This window comes from Lissotriton helveticus, chromosome 10, assembly GCF_964261635.1.
Source record: "Lissotriton helveticus chromosome 10, aLisHel1.1, whole genome shotgun sequence".
Classification (NCBI taxonomy): Eukaryota; Metazoa; Chordata; class Amphibia; order Caudata; family Salamandridae; genus Lissotriton; species Lissotriton helveticus.
In genome coordinates this window covers 34,218,043-34,241,223 of record NC_136071.1, presented here as the reverse complement: position 1 = coordinate 34,241,223, position 23,181 = coordinate 34,218,043, and the positions used below count along the sequence as shown (strand labels likewise).

Here is a 23,181-nt window from a genome sequence, read left to right as displayed (position 1 = left end):
GACCAACGCCCCAAAAGGAGCATCACCGCCCCGCGACGTCGAGCATCACCGCCCCTCGACGTCGAGCATCACCGCCCCTCGACGTCGAGCATCACCGCCCCTCGACGTCGAGCATCACCGCCCCTCGACGTCGAGCATCACCGCCCCTCGACGTCGAGCATCACCGCTCCTCGACGTCGAGCATCACCGCTCCTCGACGTCGAGCATCACCGCTCCATCGACGTCGAGGCACTCCATCGACGTCGAGGCACTCCATCGACGTCGAGGCACTCCATCGACGTCGAGGCACTCCATCGACGTCGAGGCACTCCATCGACGTCGAGGCACTCCTTCGACGTCGAGGCACTCCATCGACGTCGAGTCACTCCATCGACGTCGAGACACTCCATCGACGTCGAGGCACTCCATCGACGTCGAGGCACTCCTTCGACGTCGAGGCACTCCTTCGACGTCGAGGCACTCCTTCGACGTCGAGGCACTCCTTCGACGTCGAGGCACTCCTTCGACGTCGAGGCACTCCTTCGACGTCGAGGCACTCCTTCGACGTCGAGGCACTCCTTCGACGTCGAGGCACTCCTTCGACGTCGAGGCACTCCTTCGACGTCGAGGCACTCCTTCGACGTCGAGGCACTCCATCGACGTCGAGGCACACGTCGAGGCACTCCATCGACGTCGAGGCACACGTCGAGGCACTCCATCGACGTCGAGGCACACGTCGAGGCACTCCATCGACGTCGAGGCACACGTCGAGGCACTCCATCGACGTCGAGGCAGACGTCGAGGCACTCCATCGACGTCGAGGCAGACGTCGAGGCACTCCATCGACGTCGAGGCACTCCATCGACGTCGAGGCATCTCCACGACGCCGAGGCATCTCCATGACGCTCCACGTCCTCGAAGCCGACCGGAACCGCGTGATAGCTCAGACGTGCCTTTACCGGGGAGAACCCCAGAGGTTACAGCCTGGGACTCGGTAGAGGACCCACCCTCTCCTTACCCAGAGGCTGAAGATGCCTTCAAACTCCTCTGTTCTAAACCTGGGAGCCAAAGCTTCCCAGAAAAGAAGTCGCAGAGAAGACAGGTGTCAAAAGACACAGGCAAACACAGAATACAAACCTGTGAGCTTCAGCTTTCGCCTTTAGTACAGCTGCAGACAAAGCACTTGTCAGACTAGAAGTAGCATAAGACAAGAATACTGCAGAAATTCTGCCAAAAAAACACAGCAGAATGTAGATAAAGGCCAAAGACGTCGAGTGAAGCTGTAAAAATCCAAATGTATCACAAAAATAATATAGAAAAAGCTCAAAAAAGAAGAGCTAATGCTCCAGGGTCCTGCTAGCAGGAGCCGGAAAAAAGAACTGAAGGTGGAAGGGACCTGCAGTGCATTCTGGGATAATGTGAGGCTTCTGGAAAGTTCTCTTGGCACAGTATCCTGTTTTGAGCCACATAATGGCAGCCTATGGGGCTTGTCTGTCCACTTCTTCCTCTCTATCATTCCAGAGGGTTTTGCTGTTACAAGCAAGGTTTTCTCTGTAAGAAAACCCTGGACAGGCTGTGCTCTTTGTGGATTTTTGGTGGAATTTCTAGTCGAAGTACTGGACAGTACTGGACAGTGTAGCCTGTGAATATAGGCTGCATTATCTGTCTTTAAATTCTCTCTTAAGTGTTTGTGCAGTTCTGCATGTTTGGACAACTTAAGAGATTATTTTTGATTGCTCCGGGGTCCGCGCACATGGGCGGGACTATTCACTAGATTATGACTATACACAGAGATCCCCTACTACAGAAGTATGCATCCTGTAGGTCTATTGCACATAGCCAGTCTCCCTGTTGCAACTGAGGATAAATCTGATGCCACGACAGCATGCGAAACTTCTCTCTGCGAATCCATTCGTTTGCCTGTCGCAAGTCCAGAATGGGCCTGAACTCGTTCTTGTCCTTCTTGCGGACCAGAAAGAACTGGGAGTACAGACCTCTTCCTCTTTGAGACAGAGGTACGTCTTCTATCGCCCTTTTCCTTAACAGGATATCGGCCTCCGCCTGGAGCTCGCGCAGTTGATACTGCGAGCTGACCGGAGGAATCGATGGAGGAGGGCTGATGAACCGAAGACTGTATCCATTGCAAACAATATTCAGCACCCACTTGTCCTGAGTAATTTTTCTCCACTCTGCCAGAAAAAGTTGAACGCTTCCCCCCACTGGAGCGGGTAACGGATGAAGGGGAAGTAACCGCTCAGGGTCGAGACCCGGCCGGGACTTTGTTAGCTGTAGAGGACTGTTGTCTACCTCTACCCCTCTGGCGCTTTTGGAAGGGTCTCCGGAACTGCTGCTGTTGTTGCTGCTGCTGTCCCGAAGACTGGCCTCGTCCTTTCCCCTGTGCACCGAACCGTCTCTGGAACAGGCGGTAGGACTTCTTCTCTTTGGGCTTCTCCAAGCCCACAGCCGTCAGGGTCTCCGCCTCCGCCTTCATGCGAGCCATCTCATCATCGGCATGTTTTCCGAACAGCGTTTCTCCGGAAAAGGGCAGATTGGCCACCCGCTGCTGGGCCTCCGGCTTGAGTGACGTGAGCCTGAGCCAAGCATGGCGGCGCTGGTTGATTCCGTGACAGTAACCATGGGCTGCCAACAGCGAAATATCCGCAGCCGCGCTGATGACCTGGTTTGAAACCAGCATCCCTTCCTTAAGGATTTCTAGGAAGTCGTCCTCCTTGTCACGTGGCAGAAGGTCCGTGAACTGTTCCAGGGAGTCCCACAGGGCACGGCTGTTCCGCCCCAGCAACGCCGAGTCGCTGGAGGCTTTCATGGTCGTGGAAGAAGTTCCACAAGCCTTCCGCCCAGCCGAATCAATCCATCGGCTTTCCTTATCAGGCGGCACGGTGGAGGACGGGGAGGTAGAGTGTAACTTCCTGGCCGCCGTCACTATAACCGAGTCGGGCACTGGGTCCATCCTCAGAAAGGCTGGGTCCGAATCCGGTGCTCTATACTTCTTCAGAAGTCGGGAGGGAGCGGCCTTCACCACCGCAGGCGTAAGAAACAGCTCCTCCGCAGGCTCGACCAGTCCTGGCACCAATGGCAGCAGAGGGCGAGACAGATGCTTCTTGTGAAGTGTCTCGAATATCACGGACGTCGTAGGTGTAGGAGCCGTCACCGTGATGCCCAATTTCGTAGCCCCCCTCAGGAGAACCTCCTGGAATGTGCTGTCGTCGTCCACCGGAGACACCCTTGTCCCCGGGGAATCCGACAAGGTCGGCGAATAGGATCGCGTCCTGGAGGAGTCCATGCCGGACCTGGATCCTCGCCTCCTATGGCGGCGTCTAGATCTAGTGGAGGATCTGCGCCGACTCCTAGATCTTCCTCTCCGTCCGGAGCGTGACCTTGACCTCCTAGGCCTCGGGTGAGCCGCCGGTTCCACCGGCCTGGGCGTCTGAGGGTTGGCCGGGGCCTGCGGCTTAGGAGTCCCCTTGGGAGGTGTCGGAAACCTGGGCAACGAAAAAGACCTCGGAGGAACCGGAGGAGGCTTCATTGGCACCTGAGGTTGAGGTACGGTTTGCGGAAGCGGAGGCAAAGACGGAGGGGTAGGAACCCTCGGAGGGGAACCCCTCGGCAATGGCGGCGGAGGCGTAACCTGCGAAGGCGTATACACCGAGCCCGGTGATCCACCACCAGCCTGTGGCGTCGGAGAGCCTCCCATGACATCAGGCCTCTTCTCCCGCTTCTTCGACGTCGAAGAACGGTGACCAGACGGCGAGCGCCGGCCCCTCGACGTCGACCGTCGTCCATGCCTTGACGTCGACTTCGTACGCCTCGACGTCGATCTCTAGTGTCTCGACGACGACCTCTCGCGCCTCGACGGCGACCTCTCGCGCCTCGACGGCGACCTCTCGCGCCTCGACGGCGACCTCTCGCGCCTCGACGGCGACCTCTCGCGCCTCGACGGCGACCTCTCGCGCCTCGACGGCGACCTCTTGCGCCTCGACGGCGACCTCTTGCGCCTCGACGGCGACCTCCTCGACGGCGACCTCTTCCGCCTCGACGGCGATCTCTTCCGTCTCGACGTCGGACCACTCCTTGACGACGAGGATCCCCTCGACGACGATGTTCTCCTCCTCTTCGCCGACGGCGAACGGCGGTGTCGCTTCGACGGCGAGCGCCGACGCCGGGCCCTTCGACGTCGATCACTCGACGTCGAGACCGACCAGGATGACGACGAAATCGTCACTGGAGACGTCGACGGCGGTCTGTGCACATCTCTCTACGTCGAGCGCCGACTGCGCTTCGCCCCAGAACCCTGGGGGGACGGGGAACAAACCGCAGTCATTCCTCTCAACGTCGTGGTCTCTGCAATCGACCCAGACGGAGAGTGGGCACTTTTGCTGGTCTTCCTGCCCCTGGGGAGCCCCCCAGAGGCCTCAGCATGGGTACAAGGAGCCCCTCCAGACCCACCTTGTGCCTTCAGCCGTCTTTCCTCGAGTCCCTGAAGCCTGATCTTCTTTCGTTCCTTCAGGGTCCTTCCAGAGAAGCCTTGACAAATCTCACACTCCTCAGGATCATGGGAAGAGGGAAGGCAGAGGATAAACACCTCATGTGAATCCGATTTGGCCTTTTAGGAGAGTAGGGTCTGCAATCCTATGATCACCCAGATTTTTGCTTTTTGCTGCACTGGTTTACGACTTTCCCTGGCTGTGGGCCTGCTAATCAGACCCACAGCCTAGCTGTTCTCTCTATCCAAATTGTACTCAGGTACTGAATTGGCACTGGGCCCTCTCCAAGTCCCTGTACCCAGGGCTGAGGTGTACCCAGAAGTCTCCCAGGGGCTGAAGCATGTATTATGCCACCCCTGGGCTGACTAACTAAACTGACAACTGGCTGCACGACAGCTGAGGCAAGGTGGTGTACTCACCCTTTGCTTTAGATATAGTATACCTATATCTAACCCTAAAATGGACACACAGATCTCCTATCAGTCACTCCTATGGCAGGCCTTAACAATCCTGAAGGCAGAGTGCTTGGAATCGTGTGAGATGGTGCTCTGGCATGAGCTGAGCCTGTCTGCGGCTTTCGGGATCCATCCCTTAGCCGTTTCCATGATATCGCATACCATATACTCTTAAGTGCATTATAATCCTCGCGGTTATATGCCAACTCTGGTATCGCTTTATCAAAACATGTCGAGTAAGGTGTCATACGAATTGGAATACTAACCCCTCGCCAATTCTGGCGACGGGGTTAGCATTCCACCCTTCTAGAGGGACACGACATGTATGTAACCCCTAACCCCGGTTAAAGTCAAACAGAGCCTCAGCTCCACAAAATGGATGCTGCCACCGAGACACAAGTCTGCCCTCCTGCTGCTGGGAGTCCTCCCAGAGCAGGAGATAAGGACAAAGGGTTTCCTGCCAGGGGCGGTGCCAGCACCGTCCCAGACAGGATTTTGTGTATTGTAGGTAGGCAGGGCTTCAGAGGAAGGTGACTGCACGTGGCACCCCGGTGCTCACTGTGCATAGGCTGGCTTGAACCAGTTCCAGGGTCACTCCAGACCCTGTGCTGGGGAAAAGCCCGCCAAGGAAGTGGGTGTAACCACCCCCCCCCTGGTCCCACCCCTAGGGCAGGACTTAGTCGCGTGCCAGCCCCCTTTTCCCAGATAAAGGTAGGAGCAGGCCCCCTTCCAAATTAGATCATCTTTGAATCCTGAAACTACTTTCCACGAAAGGAACTCAAGACTTCTTCCTAAGATTTCTCCCTTGTGACTAAGGAGTAGTCACCCTGCATCCGCAGGCACCATCTAAAGAACACTGCGGTCTGCTGCAAGTCCTTCCTCCGGAATCCGACTGCCCAGCTCGACGAGAACCGGCTTCCCTGGCACCTCTGACCTCTACCCACCTCTACAGCCCAGCTGAGAACCGTGGGTGCGACGAGACCTCGAGGGACCGGCCACCTTCAAGTCTGCACGACTTCTGCACAGCAAGCCCGCCGAGTAATTTCCTGGTGAGTGCTTTGGGGTCCGAGAAGCCCCGACCCTGAGCAGCTCCAGCACCGAAGTGCAGCCTCCCAGCATCTCCACGATCTGCGTGGGGCCCTTCTGCTTTTTGCTGCTCACCGCGTTGTTTGGCTACTAGCCCGCTGGCTTGTGACCTTCTGAACGACACCCGACGACATCACTGCTGCTGGTCTGGTTGCTCCAGACTGGCCCTTGCTCCCTCCCCGAAGAGGAGCACCCCGGACCCTCCTGGTCCACTCAAGACGCCATTTTGAGTCCACCGCGTGGGCTTGAATTAGCCAAGGCTTGTTGCCCAATCCTGGGTAACTTCGACGCCGACAGCTTCATCCATCGTGGGACAGCTCGCCTCTCCATCCTGGTCGCCGACAACGCCTCCTGGTCCGTGAGATCTGCAGAGCCAGCGTCGCCCACTCACCTAGTCGAGGTGACTGCCATCCGGTGCCCTCCTGGTGCCCACGGACTACTGGCTAGTAGTCACGAACTTGGTCCCCTCTGCTTTCAGGTGTCATCCATCTTCCAGATCCAGGCTTGGATCAACTCGAACTATCTTCACTGGTCGCCTGCCAGCATCTTTTCTTCCAGGCTCCTGGTCCGGCAACGAGGATTCCCGACGTCTTTTGAGACCTATGCAGCTGCAGCCCCTGGGCTAGGTAACTTCGGCATTTCGGTGCCCCAGCATAGCCTCACTATCCAAGGGTCAGGATCCACTGTCGTTTTCTTCCTACCAGGTCGGGTTCGCCCGTAAACACTAACTTTAACTTTGCTAGCTTCCATAGACTTTGTCCCGCATGAGAGTGCACACTCTGCACCCGAGTCCCCTAGGTCTCCTAGAAGTAATCTAACGATTCTATAGTCAAGTCCTAGCGATTCCAAAGCCTATTAGTACTGTACTTACCTGCTAGTAATTTCGCATTCCACTTTTAAAGTATATGGTTTTTCGTGCCCCTCGGGCATCTGTGTATACCGTGCTAACTTAAGTATTTTCGTAAGAGTTTTGTTGTGTGCTTAGCACCCTGTCCTCATAAAGAGTACAGGGTTGTTGTGATTCTAATAAATACATTGTTTATTTTCATAACACTTGTGTGGTGTCCTTTCACTGGGTGTTCAAGGGGTAATGTGATGGTAAAACAGCTGGCTTAACACGCCCTCTAGAGTCTTAGCCTTAGACTGCTCGTATCCATGCTACTAGGATAGCTGGTCTATAAGGTTGACTTACAACCAATCATCAATAAGGGTTGTTTGGACTGATATATAGTGATCACTAGAATAGTGAGCACTGCACATCAGGCCAACTTCTCACATTGGTGAGCAGCGGTTGGGATTTGAGCTTGCTGTTGTTTTACCACACATATCCTAAGAATATCTTGTGAAAGATCACATAAGTACTAAAGGTACATATAACTTAGCTTAGAATAATCTGAGTTCTACTGAACCAGCTGTTGTAGCTCCTAGGGCCTAGCACACCCTAAACTACAACTCTAGCAAGGGATCAGTAGGCAAACATATAGTGTAGGTAAGTGCACCACTTACACCTCACTAGAAAAGCATGTCTACCCAGGGAGAATCTACTGAGACTCCCCTGGTCAGTGTTGACCCTCCACAGGTCACTTCAAGATATGCAGCTCTCAGTTTCCAGGAGATGAGACAAATCTGTGTCTCCAGAAAACTGAAGCAGGGGTCTAACCCCACCATTCCCTTTTTAATAGGTCTCTTAGAGACTTATGATGCGAGAAAGCTTTCTCAGCTAGATGGGAATATGCCAGCCTTAGAGGGAACCTCTGGGGATCCAGACCTCCCCAACATTGCCAATGCAGTTGAGGAGGAGGATCAAGGGGAACTCTCTGGGGACGAGGTAGACAAAGGTCTTGAGGTAGTCAGAAGGCTAACTAGGGCCAACTTAGACTTGCTTGGGCTAGGATCTGGGGGACCCCCAGTACTGACCCTAAGTAGGCCTAACCTTGGAGTTAGGAGAGATAGATCTCTTTCTAGGGACTCCAATAGATCTCTGCACTCTAATGCCTCTTCTCAGAGGAGAAGGAACTCTCCCCAGAGGAGATTGACTTCCCCTCAGAGAATGGAGCATGAAGCTAGGATGAGACAGGCTACTCTGAGGATTGAAAGGGAAGAAATTGCCCTGGCCAAAGAGAAGCTTGCCTTGGCTAGAGAGCAGCAGATGAGTGGGTTAGCTCCCACTGGTGGCAGCAATCTCCCAAGAGATAGAGAGAAGGGTTTAGATACTAAACACCTGACTAAGATAGTGCCCCCCTTTAAGCAAGGGGATGATATCCAGAAATGGATGGCTGCTTTGGAGAGGGCCTGCACTGTGCAGTGCATTCCCCGAAGTCAGTGGGCAGCTATACTGTGGCTCTCCTTTGATGGTAAAGGTAGAGATAAGCTCCTCACTACAAGAGTGGAGGATGCTAATGATTACCAGGTCCTGAAAAATGCACTGATTGATGGGTTTGGTTTAACCACTGAGCAGTACAGGTTGCTGTTCAGAGACACCCAGAAAACTCAGTCTCAGGACTGGTCTGACTTTGTGGATAGTGCCACTAAGGCTTTGGAGGGCTGGTTGCTGGGTAGCAAGGTTACAGATTACACAGGATTGTATAATCTTATGATGAGAGAACAAATTTTAAACAATTGTCAGAACCAGTTGTTGCACCAGCACCTTGTTGATTCAGATCTGACCTCTCCCCAAGAATTGGGAAAGAAGGCAGACAAATGGGTCAGGACAAGGATCAAGCAGAACCAGAACCAGAACCAGGGTGGTCAGAAGAAAGCAGACCAGAAGGGTAATGCAAAGAGTGAACAAAATGACCAGAAGTCTTCACCAGGTCCCCAACAAACCAAAGAGGGTGGGGGTCAGGCTTCCCAGAAGAAGAAGACTCAAGAAGGCCAGTCAAAAAGGTGGTGCCAGTACTGCAAAAGTAAATCTCACTGGTTTAGTGAGTGCACCAAAAGAGGAGGACAAACTCCTGCCACTACAGCCCCTAAGGCAACTGCACCCCCTAGTACAGTCAGTAGTGGTAGTGTACCTCCCAAGGCATTAGTTGGGTTAACCTTGGGAACTGAGGGGTCTGACAACTTAGTTGGCACACTCACTCAGGCTGTCCTTGTCTGTACAGGGGATATGGATATAACCCCTGAGATAAGTCCCAATACTTTGGGCAAGTACAGGCAGACGCCTTTAATTAATGGCAAAATGGCTCAGGCCTATAGGGACACTTGTGCCAGTGTCACCATGGTGACACCTAACTTTGTGGACCCTGGACAGATCATGCCAGGTACTGATTTCCTGGTGACCAATGCCAGCAATGTCACTACTAGTCATAGTGTGGCAATTGTGGCTTTCTCCTGGGGTGGAGTGAAGGGACAAAAGAAAGTTGTAGTCAGTTCAGACCTCCCAGTTGATTGTTTGTTGGGCAATGATTTGGAGTCATCACAATGGTCAGAAGTGGAGCAGAGGACTCACATGGAAATGTTAGGCTTGCCAGCACATGTGCTTGCTGTGACTAGGTCACAGGCCAGAAAATGCCCCACTGAACAGGTGCTGGATCCTGAAATTATGGACCAGACACCTTCCAAGAAGAAGAGCAGTAAGGGTAAGGCTTTGCCTTCCCCCTTGCCCCAGGTTGAGGATCAAGTCTCTGAGGAGGCTGATCTGAGAGAACTGAGGGAAACTGAGCCTAAAGAGCTTGAACTTGATCAAGTTGAGTTTCTGGGCTCAGGGGGACCCTCCAGAGCAGACCTGGGGAAGGCACAGTTAGACTGCCCTTCCCTTGAACCCCTCAGACAGCAGGCTGCTGCTGAGGCTGCAGGGAATGCCACAGGTGCCCACAGGGTATACTGGGAAGATGGACTCCTGTACTCTGAGTCAAGAGACCCCAAGCCTGGTGCAACCAGGAGGCTGGTCATCCCCTTGTCTCTGAGAAGTTTCCTTCTCACCTTGGCCCATGAGATTCCCCTTGCAGGTCATTTAGGTCAGACAAAGACTTGGGACAGGCTTGTCTCACACTTTCACTGGCCCCATATGAATGAGAATACCAAGGAGTTTTGTCGCTCCTGTGTCACTTGCCAAGCCAGTGGTAAGTCAGGTGGCACAACAAAGGCCCCCCTCATACCACTACCTGTGGTGGGGGTTCCCTTTGAAAGGGTGGGGATTGACATTGTTGGTCCAATGGAACCCCAGACAGCATCAGGGCACAAGTTTATACTGGTGGTAGTGGATCATGCCACCAGGTATCCTGAAGCTATTCCACTTAGGACCACTACAGCACCTGTAGTGGCAAGGGCCCTAGTTGGAGTGTTCTCCAGAGTGGGCTTCCCTAAGGAGGTTGTTTCTGACAGAGGTACAAACTTCATGTCAGGATATCTGACTGCAATGTGGAAGGAGTGTGGTGTGAACTACAAGTTCACCACACCCTACCACCCACAATGCAATGGGCTTGTTGAGAGATTCAACAGGACCCTCAAAGGGATGATTCATGGGCTACCTGAAACTCTTAGGAGAAGATGGGATGTCCTGATCCCCTGCCTCTTGTTTGCTTACAGAGAGGTCCCACAGAAGGGGGTTGGCTACAGCCCTTTTGAGCTTCTGTATGGGCATCCTGTGAGAGGACCCCTGTGTTTGGTGAAGGAAGGATGGGAGAGACCTCTCAAAAAGCCTGCAACCAACATAGTGGACTATGTACTTGGTCTCCGCTCCAGGATGGCTGAGTATATGGAAAAGGCATCTAAGAACCTTGAGGCCAGCCAAGAACTTCAAAAAGCTTGGCATGACCAAAAGGCTGTCTGACTGTGTACCAGCCAGGGCAGAAGGTGTGGGTGCTGGAGCCAGTGGCCCCAGCAGCTCTGAAAGACAAATGGTCTGGGCCCCACACCATCATTGAGCAAAAGGGAGAGGTTACCTACCTGGTGGACCTTGGAACTCCCAGGAGCCCTCTCAGAGTGCTCCATGTTAACAGGCTCAAGGCATATGTTGACAGGAAGGACATGAGCTTGCTCATGGCCACAGATGAGGGACAGGAGGAAGAGAGTGACCCTCTCCCAGACCTGCTCACTCAGAATCCTGATGATGGATCAGTTGATGGTGTTGTCTTTTGTGGCAGCCTCACTGAACATCAGCAACAGGATTGCAGGCAAGTCCTGCAATCCTTCAGACATATGTTCTCTCTGACACCCAGCCAAACTGATTGGTGTACCCATGATGTTGACACTGGAGACAGTCTGCCTGTCAAGAGTAAAATCTACAGACAGCCTGATCATGTTAGAGACTGCATCAAAACTGAAGTGCAGAAAATGTTGGAGCTGGGAGTCATTGAGCCCTCAGATAGCCCTTGGGCTAGCCCAGTAGTTCTAGTGCCAAAGCCTCACACCCAGGGTGGTAAGAAAGAGATGAGGTTTTGCGTAGACTACAGAGGCCTCAATGCAGTCACTAAGACTGATGCCCACCCAATACCAAGAGCAGATGAACTTATAGATAAATTGGCTTCTGCCAACTTCTTAAGTACATTTGATTTGACAGCTGGGTATTGGCAAATCAGGTTAGCTGAGGAGGCCAAACCCAAGACAGCATTTTCTACCCCTGGAGGGCATTATCAGTTTGTGGTAATGCCCTTTGGACTGAAAAATGCACCTGCCACCTTCCAAAGGTTGGTGAATCAAGTCCTCACTGGGCTGGATGACTTCTGTGCAGCATATCTAGACGATATTGCTGTCTTTAGCTCCACCTGGGAGGATCACCTGGTCCACCTGAGGAAAGTGTTAGAGGCTCTGCAAAAGGCAGGCCTCACTATCAAGGCCACAAAGTGCCAGATAGGGCAGACACAAGTTGTATACCTGGGCCACCTTGTAGGTGGAGGCCAGGTTCAGCCACTGGAGAGTAAGATACAGGCCATCCAGGACTGGACTCCTCCAATCACCCAGACTCCGGTTCGAGCTTTCTTGGGCCTGACTGGGTACTATAGGAAGTTTGTCAGAAATTATGGGTCCATAGTGACCCCTCTTAATGACCTGACAAGCAAGAAGATGCCAAAGAAAGTTCAGTGGACAGCAAGCTGTCAGAAAGCATTCAATGACCTAAAGCAGGCCATGTGCACAGCACCTATCCTAAAGAGTCCAGATTACTCCAAGCCATTCATTGTCCAAACAGATGCTTCTGAGTTGGGTGTGGGGGCTGTTCTGTCTCAACTGAATTTTGATGGTAATGATCAGCCTATTGCTTTCATTAGTAGGAGGTTGACACCCAGAGAGAAAAATTGGTCAGCTATTGAGAGGGAGGCCTTTGCTGTGGTCTGGGCCCTGAAGAAGCTGAGGGCCTACTTGTTTGGCACTCACTTCACCATTCAGACTGACCATAAGCCCCTCTTGTGGCTAAATCAGATGAAGGGTGAAAACCCCAAACTGCTTAGGTGGTCCATTTCCCTACAGGGGATGGATTTTACAGTGGAGCATAGACCTGGTACTGATCACAGCAATGCTGATGGGCTCTCCAGGTATTTCCACTTAGAGCAAGAAGACTCACCTGGTCAAGGTTAGTTTATTGTCCCAAAGTTTGGGGGGGGGGGGGGTCATGTAGGAGAGTAGGGTCTGCAATCCTATGATCACCCAGATTTTTGCTTTTTGCTGCACTGGTTTACGACTTTCCCTGGCTGTGGGCCTGCTAATCAGACCCACAGCCTAGCTGTTCTCTCTATCCAAATTGTACTCCGGTACTGAATTGGCACTGGGCCCTCTCCAAGTCCCTGTACCCAGGGCTGAGGTGTACCCAGAAGTCTCCCAGGGGCTGAAGCATGTATTATGCCACCCCTGGGCTGACTAACTAAACTGACACAACTGGCTGCACGACAGCTGGGGCAAGGTGGTGTACTCACCCTTTGCTTTAGATATAGTATACCTATATCTAACCCTAAAATGGACACACAGATCTCCTATCAGTCACTCCTATGGCAGGCCTTAACAATCCTGAAGGCAGAGTGCTTGGAATCGTGTGAGATGGTGCTCTGGCATGAGCTGAGCCTGTCTGCGGCTTTCGGGATCCATCCCTTAGCCGTTTCCATGATATCGCATACCATATACTCTTAAGTGCATTATAATCCTCGCGGTTATATGCCAACTCTGGTATCGCTTTATCAAAACATGTCGAGTAAGGTGTCATACGAATTGGAATACTAACCCCATGCCAATTCTGGCGACGGGGTTAGCATTCCACCCTTCTAGAGGGACACGACATGTATGTAACCCCTAACCCCGGTTAAAGTCAGACAGAGCCTTAGCATCCACAAAATGGATGCTGCCACCGAGATACAAGTCTGCCCTCCTGCTGCTGGGAGTCCTCCCAGAGCAGGAGATAAGGACAAAGGGTTTCCTGCCAGGGGCGGTGCCAGCACCGTCCCAGACAGGATTTTGTGTATTGTAGGTAGGCAGGGCTTCAGAGGAAGGTGACTGCACGTGGCACCCCGGTGCTCACTGTGCATAGGCTGGCTTGAACCAGTTCCAGGGTCACTCCAGACCCTGTGCTGGGGAAAAGCCCGCCAAGGAAGTGGGTGTAACCACCCCCTCCTGGTCCCACCCCTAGGGCAGGACTTAGTCGCGTGCCAGCCCCCTTTTCCCAGATAAAGGTAGGAGCAGGCCCCCTTCCAAATTAGATCATCTTTGAATCCTGAAACTACTTTCCACGAAAGGAACTCAAGACTTCTTCCTAAGATTTCTCCCTTGTGACTAAGGAGTAGTCACCCTGCATCCGCAGGCACCATCTAAAGAACACTGCGGTCTGCTGCAAGTCCTTCCTCCGGAATCCGACTGCCCAGCTCGACGAGAACCGGCTTCCCTGGCACCTCTGACCTCTACCCACCTCTACAGCCCAGCTGAGAACCGTGGGTGCGACAAGACCTCGAGGGACCGGCCACCTTCAAGACTGCACGACTTCTGCACAGCAAGCCCGCCGAGTAATTTCCTGGTGAGTGCTTTGGGGTCCGAGAAGCCCCGACCCTGAGCAGCTCCAGCACCGAAGTGCAGCCTCCCAGCATCTCCACGATCTGCGTGGGGCCCTTCTGCTTTTTGCTGCTCACCGCGTTGTTTGGCTACTAGCCCGCTGGCTTGTGGCCTTCTGAACGACGCCCGACGACATCACTGCTGCTGGTCTGGTTGCTCCAGACTGGCCCTTGCTCCCTCCCCGAAGAGGAGCACCCCGGACCCTCCTGGTCCACTCAAGACGCCATTTTGAGTCCACCGCGTGGGCTTGAATTAGCCAAGGCTTGTTGCCTAATCCTGTGTAACTTCGACGCCGACAGCTTCATCCATCGTGGGACAGCTCGCCTCTCCATCCTGGTCGCCGACAACGCCTCCTGGTCCGTGAGATCTGCAGAGCCAGCGTCGCCCACTCACCTAGTCGAGGTGACTGCCATCCGGTGCCCTCCTGGTGCCCACTGACTACTGGCTAGTAGTCACGAACTTGGTCCCCTCTGCTTTCAGGTGTCATCCATCTTCCAGATCCAGGCTTGGATCAACTCGAACTATCTTCACTGGTCGCCTGCCAGCATCTTTTCTTCCAGGCTCCTGGTCCGGCAACGAGGATTCCCGACGTCTTTTGAGACCTATGCAGCTGCAGCCCCTGGGCTAGGTAACTTCGGCATTTCGGTGCCCCAGCATAGCCTCACTATCCAAGGGTCAGGATCCACTGTCGTTTTCTTCCTACCAGGTCGGGTTCGCCCGTAAACACTAACTTTAACTTTGCTAGCTTCCATAGACTTTGTCCCGCATCCCGCGTGAGAGTGCACACTCTGCACCCGAGTCCCCTAGGTCTCCTAGAAGTAATCTAACGATTCTATAGTCAAGTCCTAGCGATTCCAAAGCCTATTAGTACTGTACTTACCTGCTAGTAATTTCGCATTCCACTTTTAAAGTATATGGTTTTTCGTGCCCCTCGGGCATCTGTGTATACCGTGCTAACTTAAGTATTTTCGTAAGAGTTTTGTTGTGTGCTTAGCACCCTGTCCTCATAAAGAGTACAGGGTTGTTGTGATTCTAATAAATACATTGTTTATTTTCATAACACTTGTGTGGTGTCCTTTCACTGGGTGTTCAAGGGGTAATGTGATGGTAAAACAGCTGGCTTAACACGCCCTCTAGAGTCTTAGCCTTAGACTGCTCGTATCCATGCTACTAGGATAGCTGGTCTATAAGGTTGACTTACAACCAATCATCAATAAGGGTTGTTTGGACTGATATATAGTGATCACTAGAATAGTGAGCACTGCACATCAGGCCAACTTCTCACAGGCCTTCTTCCTGGAGCACTCCGGGCATTTGTCAAATAATGCAGGCATATTTGACATAAAAAAGGAGCAAAACCCAAGAAGAACAGCACTAAAGTACTTTAGAAGCACTCAAAACGAAATAAGTAGTGAAAAATCACCAATAAACCCTTGAAAAGGGAGAGCTCAATGCTCCAGGGTCCTGCTTGCAGGAGCCGGAAAAAAGAACTGGAAGTAAAAGGGACCTGCAGTGCATTCTGGGATACTGTGAAGTTCTGGAAAGTTCTCTTAAAGGCACAGTATCCTGTTCTGAACCACATAATGGCAGCCTATGGGGCTTGTCTGTCCAGATCCTCCTCTCTATCATTCCAGAGGGTTTTTCCTGCTGAAGCAAGGAAAATCTGTACAGGCTTTGCTGTTTTGTGGATTTTTTTGGTGGAATTTCTAGTTGAAGTACTGGACAGTTGTGAGAAGTTGGCCTGATATATAATGTTTCCAATTCTGGAACCACTTTGTATCAGTCCAAACAACCCTTATGGTGTCTGGTTGTAAGTCAACCTTATTAGACAAGCTATCCTAGGGGTAGCATGGACTAAGCAGCCTTAAAGGCTTAACTTAAGAGGTCGTGTTAAGCGAGCTGTTTTACCACATACAATCCTGTAATATCAAATGAAAGGACACCACACAAGTATATATTATAAAAATATATGTATTTATTACTAAAAACAATCCCCAGTATTCTTTATGAATAAAGGGGCACAAGCGTTAAATCAAAAGCACAGTATAACATACAAAGTTGCACAATTTTGGATGAGGCCAAGGGGCCACTCAAACCATATACTAAAAAATGGTATAAGAGAGACCATTCGATCAGTGGTTAGGCCTAGGGCCTAGGGAATCGCTGGGAGCAGTCGGGACAAGCAATGCTGAAGTCGGGAAAAGCCCGCAGGATTCAGGTGCAGTGCAGAAAGTGCACGCATGCATCAATGTTAACCAATGGTGCGTAAAAGTTACAAAGTTAGAGTTTAAGGACACTTCCGCTGAACCTAGAGGAACAAAACTTAAGACACAGACCCTAGAGGTGTGTACCAGTGTGGGAACACCGGCGTTGCAATGTTACCTCACCCACAGGAAGTGGGTGCACAGGGTCGAAGTTGAGTCGGGTTTCGTCACGCAGGCTCTTGGTGCTGAAAGGGCTGCAGGCGAGGTGAAGGAGAAGTGTCCGGTGGAGTCCAAGGGTGGACTCAAGTCGAAAAGTACCTGACAGCAGAGGGGACAGAGTCTGGGTCACTCAGCAGTGACCAGGGTGGAACCAGGACGGAACCAGGCAATGTCGGGCGCAATCAGGTGGTTGTCGAGGAGCTTCTTTCCGCTGTCACGTGGGCTCTGGGGCATCTACGAAGTCCAGGAGCAGGTCACGATCTGTCCCACGCAGGCTCTCGCTGTCGGCTTCAAGATTGGAGCAAACAACACTTGGCAAAAGCAATCCACGCGGAACTGGAAGATTGCTTCTCACTCGGACCAGGAGGGTCAGAGTGGGGGCTCCTTTTCAGGGGAGCTGGTGCAAATCTGGAGCAACCAGAATCACAAGTCGTATTTCAAGTTTCGTCGGCACAGGGGCCACAAGCCAGCTGGCAAGGGACTGGCCAACGCGTTGAGCCAAAAGAAGCAGAAGGGCCCCACGCAGCACTCGTCGAGTGTGGAGGGCTGAACTTCGGTGCAAGAGTGGCTCAGGGTTGGGGCTTCTCAAACCCCGTTGTACAGCGTCGAGGGTCACTCGTGGGCTGCACGGTCAGCGTCTCGTGGTCTTTTCAAGATGGCGTGCCCCACGCTTCTGGTCGCCTCCAAGGGTCTCAGCTCTGCAGGGACTGTGGATCGGGCTGTTAGAAGGAAGGCAAGCTTGATCTCTGTCGCTCGAGTTCCGGCGGGAACTGCAACAAAGCAGACGTCGATGGCTGGATGGTGCCTGTTTGCACAGGGTGGTCACTCCTTGACCACAAGGGAGATTCTTCAGTCTTCTACGTTGAGTAGGAGGTCGAAGGGTCCAGAGTTTCGTTTCTTATGTTTCATCAGGATAATCTGAAGTGCATTGGCACTGCTCCCACTCTTATTCGAATCTAGGGGGCTGGATTACCAGCTAGGTCCCCTCCTATGGGTGGGACCCAGGAAGTGGGTGGATACACCCCCTTCCTTTGATCCTGGCCGCGCTGGGACGGGGGCTGGAGTGCCCCAGAACCGGTTTGGCCGGATTATGCAGTGTCTGGTTTCTTTCAAACCTCCCTGCTACAATCCACTATCTCCTGTCTGGGGGTTGTAACACCGCCCTGCGACAGGAAACCCTTTGTCCAGGCCCCTTGGGCTGAGTTTCGGTCAGCTTCAGGGGGTCAGACTTGTGTCTGTGGCAGAAGCATCCATTTTGTGGATCTGAGGCCCTTTTAGAAATTAACCGCATTTAAGTAAAGTAACATGTCTTACCCCTCTAGAGGGGTGGAATGCTATCCCCGTCGCCAGAACTGGCGGGGGGATAGTATTCCAAATCGTATGACACCTTACACGACATGTTTTGATAAAGCCAAACCAAAGTTGCTATATAACCGCGAGGATTATAATGCACTTAAGAGTATATGGTATGGCATTATCCTGAAACAGCTTAGGGATTTGTTCCCGACGGCTGCAGACAGGCTCAGCTCATGCTAGAGCTCCATCTCACATTAAACCACGCACTCTGCCTCCAGGATTGATAAGGCCTTCCATAGGAGTGACTCACAAGTTTATATGTGTCCAGATATAGGTTTAGATATAGGTATACTATATCTAAGCAAGAGGTGATTACACCACCTTGCCCCAGCTGAGTGATCAGCCAGTTGTGTTAATTTAAGAACCAGCCAGGGGTGGCAAAACATATGCTGCAGCCCCTGGTAGGCCTTGGTGGCACCTATGCCCTGAGCACCTATAGTGCATGGTACAGGGGCTGACAAGGAGTCCATTTCCAATTGTGGTATGTACCTAGGGTACCTGGAATCCATTTTACAGAGAGAGCAGAGAGCCTGGGGCCCTGATTAGCAGGGAACCAGGCCAACTAAGTCAAAAACCAGCTAAACACAAGGCAAAAAATTTGGGGTAACCATAGTCAGGTAGCCACCTTCCTACAACAGTGTAGCTTTTTATAGGCTGCATTATCTGTCTTTAATTCTCTCTTAAGTGTCTGTGCAGGTCTGCATTTTTTCGACGCCTTAAGAGATTATTTTTGATTGCTCCGGGGTCCACCCACATGGGCGGGACTATTCACTAGATTATGACTATACACAGAGATCCCCCTACTACAGAATGGCCCTTGCACACATTTATTCCTGATAGACACAGTTGCCCTGTAGTCTGCACATTTAATTCCAGGGTTGCACAATTCAGAATAGGATACACTGCTTTATTTTTTGTGCTCGTAAGGAGAAGAGTCTTCTGGTTCAGTCTAATTAAAACGTTGTTCTGCACCTTTGGCACAGTGTGATAAGCGTGCATGTTTATTATAAAAACAGCATCTGTGCTTAAGTTGGTGAGAGATTCACTTTCGCTGGAGTTATCATGGAATGCTGCGGTGAGCTGCACTAAAATGGAGTTCTGCTGTTCCGACTCTCATCCTGGACAAATTTGATAAATGATGAAAGCTAGACAGGGCGTTTAGAGGTGGGATAGAGGAGGCATGTGGGAGAGAACAAACAGCATCCTGAAATGGGCTGCCTTAGTCTTCCTCTATGATCTGTAGATAAGGCAAGCCTATAAAGCCGCAAATAAAATGCTACGGCTGTTATACAGGCTTTAAGCACTGCCTTTGGCAAAAGGACTGTCCCTTCAAGAAACCCAGGACCTTCTAGTACTGCTTGAGTCAGGGGACAAATCCCACTGACTCTGAGACCTTTCCAGGGAACAGGGGCGACATTGGAGGGATACCCTTTTGTGGCACTTGTGTGTTTTTTTAGGAAAGTCTTTTATTTGGAATGCTCCTTATCAGGTTTCAAGCAATTTTGTAAGAGCTTCATGATTCAGTATATATCCTGGAAGAGTGTCATACGGTGAGTAATCTACAGCAAATATATATCAGAAATACTAGATGGCTCAAACACTCCAGAGCTGTATGCATTACCTTCTTTTCCAGGATGGCATAGCCGGCATCAGCTGAGGCAGACTCCCGCCGCTCATCATCCCTGGAGTTCACAGGCTGGAAGCTGTTCTTGAAGTTCTCCTTTTGTTTATTAAGACTGCGGGCCCAGCGCTCCATGTCTTTGGCAATCTGCAACAGATTTAGGCAGTAAGAAACAAGCTGTGGCGCGCAAGGTGAGAAAATCAGAGCAGAAGGGTCAGTGTAACGTTTGAACAGTGCCTGGAATAGGAAAGAAGGCTCAGTATACTCCGTGAGCCAGACAGGGTGACCTTGAAGTAAGCACATATTTTATTAGGAGGCACTAGAAATCAGAGATGAAAGAAAATGCCAAAGGGCACAAAACAGTTGACAGCTAATATGAGACAAAGGACAGGGGAAGCATATGTTGAAGTAAACCACCACACAGTGAAGAACACATGTATGCAAGTTGAATGGGCTTATAGATGGAAGAGGTCTCCAAGTGCAAGAAGGAGAAAGTGGCTCAACGAGCAATGAAAGAAAAGTGGATGCGTTTCAACGAGTTGGTGGTTTTCGAGTGGCAGACTGAAAAAGCAAAGTACCAGGAGTTAGCAGCAGACCATGACTGAAGGAAGAGGGGGAAACTTTTTTAGAAGAGTGAGCAATGACAGCAGTGAACGGAAGTGGAAATAACTGAAAGAGCAAGTGGAGGAATGATATTTAGAAGTGTCGATTAAACCTAACCTGCTGAGCAGTCTTGGATTTATGCTTTTCCTTTTTCTCTTTACCCTCCTTGGAGGTGGAGGCTCCATCTTTCTGAGCAGCTGACGTTTGATCCGGGGCCTGAATGTATGTGCGATTCTCACCATCCCAATACATGTACTTTTGCGTCTGAGCATTGTAGTAATACTAAAAAAAGAAAGAGACAAGGATAGGCAATACATGTCAAGTTTCATCTCCCCTCTAGGATGCTAGTTAGTAGCTCAAAGTCCAGCATATTAGCGACTGTGCACGCCTGGAAGAAAATGATGTGTTTCAAGGCAAATTAAAGTCTTTAGGAGACCGGAAGGAACAGGGTCCATGCTTTACCTGAGAATTCGGGTCATAATAGAGGCCAGTGAGAGGATCATAGTAGTAACCAGAAGTATCATCATACTGGTAGGTGGATACATCTGGAACAGCTGCAGAGGAAAAGAATGAAAAGACAAGCTATCACGAAAGCCTGGACAACACAAATGCACAGAAGTTCAGAAATGTAACAAAATGAAAGACTAAAAGCAATGACTGGGGAGAAGAGACTATGAAAACCCAAACACCCCAATCATCGCTCAAACAAAGGTACTCTAGACTGTTACTGGGCCCATCTTTAAAGAAAACAGAACAAAGTGTGCCTAACACTGTTTCACTTCTCTTTCTTTTTTTTTTGGGAAAACCTTTATTGATACTTCAACCAGTTACAAGTATGGGCCTACAACCACCAGGGCTGGCCGCTAATCAATATCATTTCAAACAAGCAATTAGAACCAGACTCCGCCTCCCGGGAGGCAAATACAGCACGACTTCAATTAAAACTGGCAGCAAGCATACTATACGAATATCAGGATAATAAAGGTTCCGTTTTATAATATAAAGATAGAAGGATCAGGTGCCATACAATATCACAAAGGTGCATAAAGTGCGGGCTATACAGTAGGAAGTCCACAGTTAGTTCGATGTCATTCAAAACAGTGACGTTGAGGCGTACGATTCAGGATAAACAAGCCTACAAGTAATGTTCGCACCAGTGAAGCGCCCGCCCGAAGGTACTGAAGTACCTTGAAAGTATAGGCACAGATAAAAAGTCGACAATTGACAAAAGAATAGACCCACTACGCTGACCCGAAAAAGAAGAAACAAAAGAAAAGGCGAAGTAAGATAAGAAGAAAAAAGGCCATAGAAACAAATCGTAAAAACAAAATTCCCCCCCTCCAACCCCCCTCCCTGCACCCCTGCAGATGACTACGGCCTACCCCCCTAGCAGCGTGCCTGTCGCCCCGTAAATGAACCCGAAAGATAGAAGAACAAAGGGAAAAAAAGGAGGAAAGGGAAAGAAAGAAGGGACTAAAGCCCAGCCCAAAAAGGGGAGAAGTGGAGGAGGGCTAGGTCATACACATTCCCGGACTCTCCCCCCGTCTTAACGAAGAATCCCCCGCAATGCTGACACGATCAAGCAGACCACAATAAACCAGTACATCAGAGGAAACCAGAAATCCCGCCCCGGACTCCGTTAACCAACTAAAGCAGTCCCGTTACCGATAAGCCAATATTGAGGAACCTCCAACAAAAGTCTCAGCCTTGGCCCAGTCGATCAAATTTGCAGATCCCCTCCAATAAAGAGAGCCCCAAACGTCACTTATCTTTCTTGATGGGATTAGTTATCTGCAAGAGGGTAACTATAAGCCAGGATCTGTATGAAAGACCCAGGTATCTGTACTAGTCAGGGAAACACTAGAACTAAATCCTTGACGTGGCGTTGAAACCATGTGTATATATTCAACATACAACTAATAATAATAAATAATAATAAGACCATTTCTTAAGCGCCTGGTTACACCTATGACGGTGTGTCCCCGCGCTGAAAAACTACTGCTCCCAAATGAAGCTAAAACCAAGTTACACTAAAATCGTAGAATGTATCAGGATACTATTTACTTGCTGAAAGATCTGTAATGCAGAACTTGCTGAGCCCGTGTAATACATGTATTCCCTCTGCTTAAGCAAACCCTCTAAACTTGCAAACCATACTGCTGCAAAGTTGCCACAACCGGTCACGGACCTTGCAGTAGCCAAGAGTCCTCCTTTGCTGCTGCACTCGAAATAATTTTGCTTAGTTCATGCTTTAAAAACAAACCAGTTGAAACATCTGAACAGGTCTTACTTCTCCTGGTCATTTAAGTGACTTGCACACCTGTGGGATGACTGCCAGGCATGCCACAGTCTCTCAAATGGATTCAAATCTGCAGGTCATTATATATTCTGTGATAACAATAGATTTATTTGTACATAATATTCCACTATAAGAAGGGGCTACAAAATGGTTAAAAAAAACAGGCTCATAAACCATGATATACATATATATAGTATAAACTACCCTCACACTTTCTGGGGCAGTTGCTAAGGGAGGGTAGTTCTGATATCATAGGGGTGAGGGTAATAAGGCAAAGTCAAATCCCGAAGGACAAATGATAGATGTAACACCTTTATGTCAGATACCTACAAAAAAGTCTAGAAACCCCGTCCACCACAAAGCTTGAACTAAACGGTTGAAGCAAAACTCACAACTGTTGTGCACTGCACGTGTAGGGAGAATCTAAACACGACTCGGAGAAAAATCACCCTTCCCCATCATAATAATGCAAGGGATTCTACTGGACAAGTCCCTTTGGATCATTCAATTAACAACTTTTCAAATTATTGCTACACCATTTTAAGCATTTAGGCCTTTCAAAAACATGCGTATGGGCATGGTGCCTTGAAGAACCTGCTTAGCGTGTTACTTACGGTACTGTTTGTATGGCTCCTGGTCATTTGGGACTGTACCAACTGGTGTTGTGGGCTGTCCTGCAGTGGCAGGCTGCGGGGGGCTCACTATATCGGCCTTGAGCACAGCCGGTGAAACGATGGTGTACGGCTGAGCCTAGAAGAGGGAACAATGTCATGCAAGTTGACCACATACTTCTCAGTAGACGTCAGACACTGGTAATCGTGATCTATCGCATGACTTTCCTTCACCTGCCTAATGTGATCAATTGCAGACTGCTTAACAGGGGAGA

General features: G+C 50.7%; 1 protein-coding gene across 1 annotated transcript in view; it reads right to left on the bottom strand.

Annotated features, from left to right (window-relative positions):
- Positions 1-23,181, bottom strand: part of RBM10 (RNA binding motif protein 10) — a 212,854-nt gene that overhangs the window by 65,534 nt on the left and 124,139 nt on the right. The window contains exons 17-20 of the mRNA XM_078664667.1: positions 22,910-23,045; positions 20,459-20,550; positions 20,114-20,278; positions 19,394-19,540 (exon numbers count right to left, since the gene is read on the bottom strand). Coding sequence (XP_078520793.1) covers positions 19,394-19,540; positions 20,114-20,278; positions 20,459-20,550; positions 22,910-23,045 — 540 coding nt within the window. The remainder of the gene's footprint in view (positions 1-19,393; positions 19,541-20,113; positions 20,279-20,458; positions 20,551-22,909; positions 23,046-23,181) is intronic.